Below are 6,741 nucleotides of genomic sequence, written 5' to 3' on the forward strand. Positions count from 1 at the left end.
TATCATCAAGGTGGGAGCATGGCAGTATCCAGGCAGGCATGGTGCAGGAGGAGCTGAGAGTTCTATATCTTCATCCAAAGGCTGCTAGTGGAAGACTGACTTCCAGGAAATTAGGGTGAGGATCTTATACCCACACCCACAGTGACACACCCATTCCAACCAGGTCACACCTATTCCTACAAGGCCACATCTTCAGATGGTGCCACTCCCTGGTCCAAGGATATACAAACCATCACAATGTCAGACAGTTATTGTGGAAGGTCATAAACGTGAATTATTTCCCAAGGAAAGCCTATGGCTTTTGAGCCACAGAACAGATGTTAGAACTATAATCTCACCATCTGGGAAACTTGCCGAGGAGCCAAGACCTTCCCATTCAACAGTTCGTCGTATTCTTAGAATACGCCCAGTCTTTGCATTAATTAGATTCTTTCTGGAGGACAAACCCCTCAACACTGGTTAGCCAAAGCAAACAGGAACTCTGTTAGAAGGACCTGAGCAGCAGGAAGCTCGTCATTTCTGCCCAACATCCACAACATGGTGGTGAGGCTGATACTTCTGTGCAGCCCCCTGGCCTCTGTCTTGCCTGCAGGTTTCAGAATCTCAAGAGATTTAAGCTGCTCAGAGCTGAAGGGAGACTTATTTAATACTGAGTTGTATCATTCAGCTCTCCTTCCAGCCACCGAGGAGATTTTTATCCCTGTAATATTGTTCTGTGCGGTGTGAAACTGGCTGGAGGTCAGGGAGCCCAGACTGGCTTAGGACCATGTGGTTTGACCTTGACAATGCCGGAGTCTGGCACAAGCAGCCCTCTCTCCTCGCTTGAGCTGAGTAATCTGTTCATGATGTCTTTGTTCAGTAGAGTGAAGGGAGGGAGTGCACTTGCCCTTGGTCCTTCTCACTTGTTGGGAGCCCTGTGGGAACAACTTTGAGTTTTACCTGGACCTTTGGAGGAGCATCCCCTAACTGCTCTTCAGGTGCAGTGGCTACTTAAAGTAGCTGGGTCTTCTTGGTCCCAAGGAAGGTAGCCTCAGAAAAGAGGCCCTCTGGGTCTCAAACATGACCTGCAGCTCTCTGACTTTCCCCGGCCCACACCAGCACAGCTTCTCTTCTTCCTTCCCACCTTTGCTCAAGGAAAGCAAAACTGCAGTTGAGGTGTGCCTGTGAAAAGACACGGGCAATTGTGTGCTGTCTCATAAGCATCAAGCCAAGGTCTGGGCCAAGGGAGACAAGGTTACATTTCTGGAGAAGTCAAGCCCTCCGTGAACAGCAGGTGAGGGCTGGAGTTTGGAAAGGGAAGGGTTCTGAGTCTGCCCAGCAGCCACAAGGAGAAGGGTGAGGTGTGTGTCTCATGAATGAACAATGTAGGTGTGTTGCCCTGCGGCAGGAGGGAGGGGAAGCAGCTGGCACCTTCTCAGGAAGGCACAGGACCTTTGGCGTGAGAACCAGATGAACTAATGGTTAGTGGTTCATGCAGCACACAGAGGTGTGCCAGCTGAGGGAGAACCTGCACTCCACACTAAACTACGAGCTTAGCCCTTGCATAAGATTCCAGAATTAGCCTTTCACCCCAGCACTCGAGAGGCTGAGGCAGCCAGATCTCTATTGAGTTCCACTTAAGCACGTGCTAGGCAAGTGCTTTACCACTGACTATACATACCTCCAACCAGCAAAGCAGGTAGTATGTAGGTAGGAAGGTAGGTGGATGGCTTTGTTTTTTAAATTACACAATGTGTTTGTATAGGGGCACATGTCATGGCGCATGTGTGGAGGTTAGAGGACAACTTTGTGGAGCCAACTCTCTCCTTCTACCTTCACGCGGGTTCAGAGATGAGCTCAGACCACCAGGCTTGTGCAGCAAGCATCCTCATCTGCTGAGCCATTTGACTGGCCCAGTATATATTCTGTTGTTTATTTGTTTTTATTTATTTATTTAGTTAGTTAGTTACTTACTTATTAAGACATGATCTTCTGTGGGCCAAGCTGTCAAGAATTTTGTATGTGCTAGTCCTAGATTTTTTTTTTTAATCTTTCTGTCCCCATCTCTCAGGGCTGTTATTGCAAGTGTACACTGCTCTGTCCTGTGCAAGATAGAATTTTAAAAATACATTTTATTATTTTATGTGTGAGTGTGAGTGGTGTCTTGCCCTTCTCCTCTCTACCTATGCACTACCTGGCTCATTCCTAGATAGTTCTGTCTCTGCCTCACCCCATTTACGGTAGAAGTGCTGGGATTACAGATGCGAACCACCACATCTGTTTGCAGAGATAGAATCAGGTTCTCAGCAAATGCTCAAATGCTTTTTAATGTAGGAGTTGGTGGGTCATCATGCCCCTAAGTTCCCTCTGACCCCCAGCACATACACAAACATACACATACTTGAGTATATTTTCTGTTTGTTCCTTTCCTTCTCCCATTCCTCCATGATCTTACTGTGTAGCTCTAACTGCCCTGGAACTTGATATGTAGACCAGATTGGCCCTGAACTCACAGAAATGCACCTGCCTCTGCTTCCCAAGTGCTGGGACTAAAGCTGTGCACCACCTTGCCTGGCCTTTTTCTCTTTCTTTAAGCTTAGTGAAATCAAGTAAGAGGATACTGATGAATTCCCCCAGCTGGTCAGATACTTGGGGTAGAGGGAGCATTGCCTCCCACTGGCAGAACGTGGATGTGTACGGAAGCCTGGTCTGTGCTGGCACATGGGCAGACAGCAGCATGGCCTATCCATCACCCAGTACAGAAGAAACAGATCACCGGAGAGAAGAGACCAAGGCAGAGTTGGGGCAGTGGTGTTCAGGAAAAATGACGGTGATCTGCTATTCTACAGAGTGGCTTTTTGTCCTGATGACAGCAGCCATACTTCATCTACTGAGACTTGCCAAGAGAAATTTCTAGCCTGGAATCCTGGAGCCATTTACACAGGCAGTTGGAGTCTGGCCTGAGTATGGTGTCTGTGCACTTGAGTGCCCTGATACCACTTTCATCACCAGGACCTGGTACCAATATCTCTCCTCCCTCTCTGCCTGAACAGATGCAGGAGCTGGAACAGAGGCTGCTGGAGGCTGAGCAGAGAGCTGAAAATGCAGAAACCCAGGTAACTATGCATGGGGGTTTGTGGGAGAGTGCTGGAGAAAATGAGCTTCCCTTCCCACGGTCACATGGGCACACTCTTAAGAACCTGCAGTTATAGGTGGGGCTCAAACACATCAAGGTACTGGGAGCTTTCTGTGCTAATGAAGGAGACTCAGTGTAGTGAATGGGTACATTAATCCAAACTGGCTTCACTGTGCTGAGGGACAAATTGAAACTGCAGTCTGTGTTTATCATGTCCTCATGACTGATCCACACCCATTGGGATTAACTTGGAGCCAGCTTCCCCTGTCATTCAGGAATCCAGACAGAAAGAGGTTCCATTGTCTTTTAGCTGGATCTTACACAGGCATGTACAACTATGGGGTCTGCGTGCGTCCCAGGACAGCACAACACGTGTGTAGGTGACACTGTCATGTTACAATGACAGTGTACGAACACTCCTGCCTGGAACACAGCCTTCTTGGTTGCCACTGGAGAGAATTTACTGGGTACCCATGTACCAGATTTTTAAATACTTCAAACCAATACAGCTAGTTCAAGGTCATTCAAGGTTACAGAGGAGGACCCTGTCTCAAAACAACCAAACTGTAAATACTTCAGCCCAGAAGTATGTATTGTTTCTACTTACAGCCCTTTGGTTAGATGAATGGCATGGTCTTGTCTAACTCTAAGAGGGTTAAGAAATATGAGGAGGCACATGGATGTCCTGTGAGTGGCAAGTTTTTCTGCCCCAGTGGGGTGGGAGCAGGTGCCACCCTGAAGCCAGCTGCTCGGCTTCTGATGTCTTCAGAGTAGCCAAAATGTGTTCTCAGTTGTCAGTTCCTTCGTTGGCACAGATTAAGGTATCATTGGTCATGCCATTAATTGGCCCAGACTGCCTGGGTAAGGGCTCTGGCTAGGAGGCACATTCTGAAGCATCAAGGGGTTAGCCCATTCCATATTGTATTAGCCATTGCACACAGTTCACGAGTGACCTGAGACCTTATGAGCACTTGTTGGTGCTTTTCAGGTGGGTGTGATGGAAGAGAAGATAAAACTGTCCAATCTGAAGAGTGTGGACTCCACAGGTACCTTGCACCAAAAGTACCAAGAATTGCTGAAAGCCGTGCAAGGCAAAGATGAGCTCATCAGCCAGCTGCAGGCACAGCTGGAGAAGCAGGTAGGGGCTAATGTGAGGCAGAGTCCATTTCCCCTCTCAGCATCGCCATCAGTTGGCCTCAGTGTCTCTAGGGCCTGTGCTTGGGCCCTGGAGTGACGGGGAACTCATTCTTTCATGAGACTCTTCTTTTACACAGCCGCAGTCCTTAGCGGCTTCTTCACCTGTTCATTAGAAACTAGGGGAATAGAGAGGAAGTAGGCCCTGAGGGGAATGTCACCTCTGCTGCCTGCTGTTCTCGAGGGGAATTGCCTGAGTCACACCTTTATACAATGGAGGTTATGAAACCTCTGAGGTTTGGGGAATAATGGGCCCTAGGTATCTGTGTACAGTATCAGACACGTGGTTAGCACTTGGTTAGGAGATCTTTTCCTTCCCTCTGGTGGCCTTGTGCCAGGCCATCATGCGCTACTTGATACTCAGCTGTAGTGTGACTGAAGTGGCATAGGACTGGATTGTCCGCAGCTGGTTGGCCAGTTTCTCAGTGAACCTGGACAGGCAGCGAACAGAGTTGACACTGAAAATGGAGACTTCTCGTGAATACATGGGAGCCTAACAGGCCACTGCCCAGTATCTAAGCAAGTTAGGATTCTTGCTCCTAGGGACTTCCAGAATCCCTCTGGCCCTTCCTTCTGCTACTTCCTGTGCCCAGACTTCTCCTTTTCATGGTCTTATAAGCACTATTGGGTAGCCCAGTCTGGCTCTGAGCTCCTTATCTTTCTGCCTCTACCTTCCAAGTTCTGGGATTGTGGACACGTGCCACCATGTCTTCTCCATCCCAGTTCCATCTCCTCTGTCACTGGCCTTATCTACCCAGCGTTCCCCTGGTGCCATCTTGCCATCTATTCCCCATAACAAGCCCGAGGACAGATCGAGAGACGTTGACCTATCTGCATGTGTATTTGCTGTAAAGGCTCCAGTGGATTCAAGCAGCTCCTTCCAGTCAGTGTGGGTGAATGGAAGTTGTCAGTACTCCCTGGACATTCCCTTACTGGATGTGCCTCGGATGCACTAATTTTAGAGAGGTTTTTTTCCTTTGAGTGGCTCAGAGTTGGAAGAAGTGGCAGCATTCTGATGGTTGATGGGGCAGAATGGCTTGCTCCAGGTTAGGATAAAAATGTTTACAACTACAATCAGTAGGGAAAGATCAGACTGTACTGAGCGGATGTTAGAGAACGGAAGTCTGCCAGCTTTTCATACAGAGCCAAAGAACTTACAACTTGCAACTGCCCAGTTCTGCTGTTAGAATGTGAAATAAAAAGTGATGGTCTGTAAATGAGTGGGCATGGCTGTGTTCCAAGAAATCTTTTATCTATAAAAATATGTGGGAGACAAACAGGTGGAGGAAGGCTTGCGTTTGGCCTCAGGGCTACTGTTTACCAGCTTTGAACTAGGTGGCCTTTAAGGTTGTGCTATATCAGTCTGAATGACTGATCTGAGGTCTTCATTCCCAGCTCCTTTCCATAGCCTTCTGGCTTGGAGTTTGTGTCTGTCGTCTGAGAATGGCCAGGCAGTTTCCACTAGGAGATTAACGAGAGTCATTTCTGCTCCGCTCTGAACAACTCAGGGGCTATCACTTGCTTCCTGCTGTTCAGGTGCGGAAGTAGCTCTCATCATCAGCTGGTTGTTACCTGTGCTAAAAACACTGAACGTTTGACTCTTATTTCAACTCAGAATGGCCCAACAGGAGTAGAATACCTTATCTTTTATTTTAGAGGTGTATTTATTTCCTGCTGTATTTTACAGCAGGAAAGTTTCATGCAGAGGCAAACCTCTTACCTCATTTCACTCTAGGCTTCTTTTTAAGTTCTCCCCAGCACTGACACGCAGACTCACGCTCTCATGCATGGTGGTGCATGGTGCATGACTGTTCTAACTAGACTCAGGCTGGCCTCAAATCCAGAAGTCTGATGGCCTGCCTCCCTAGTGCTGGAACGAAAGGCTGGCTAGACGAACACCTTTCAATCCTTAATTATTTTGAGAAATACTGCCTCTATGCTCATTTAGCTCTTTAAAAAAACAAAACAAAACTGTAAGCATAATGTATGCTATAGTAAAAAAAAAAATTAACACCCCCACTCCCACCCCCACACCATCCAGAAGGGTCTAAATGCTAAGTGGCCTTTGCCCTCGCTCCCCAGTGCTCCTTCCCACCCTCTCTGGTCTCTGTGCAGCAGACTCTCGTTTTGTGGTTGTGCTATGTTTAATTCCGTAACTCTTGTCGGTGGGCACTCAGGCTAGTTCAGGGGTTGGATTCCTATGTTGTGTTGCTTTCTCAAATAGTATTTCAGCGAATACTAATATGCAGTGGCTCTGTGAGGCCGAGGGTCTGTGTGTATGGGATGTTGGCAGATGTTGTCTAACTGTCTCCACAGAGACCTTGCAAGTTTGTGCTAGAGTTGCTCCCAGTATTCTTTTTTTATTTTTGGTTTTTCGAGACAGGGTTTCTCTGTGTAGCCCTGGCTGTCCTGGAACTCACTCTGTAGACCAG

At 47.8% G+C, this 6,741-nt stretch overlaps 1 protein-coding gene across 1 annotated transcript in view; it reads left to right on the forward strand.

Annotated features, from left to right (window-relative positions):
- Positions 1-6,741, forward strand: part of Plekhh1 (pleckstrin homology, MyTH4 and FERM domain containing H1) — a 51,890-nt gene that overhangs the window by 19,619 nt on the left and 25,530 nt on the right. The window contains exons 3-4 of the mRNA XM_021179057.2: positions 3,033-3,095; positions 4,104-4,253. Coding sequence (XP_021034716.1) covers positions 3,033-3,095; positions 4,104-4,253 — 213 coding nt within the window. The remainder of the gene's footprint in view (positions 1-3,032; positions 3,096-4,103; positions 4,254-6,741) is intronic.

The sequence above is a fragment of the Mus caroli genome, chromosome 12 (genome assembly GCF_900094665.2).
Source record: "Mus caroli chromosome 12, CAROLI_EIJ_v1.1, whole genome shotgun sequence".
NCBI classification, from domain to species: domain Eukaryota; kingdom Metazoa; phylum Chordata; class Mammalia; order Rodentia; family Muridae; genus Mus; species Mus caroli.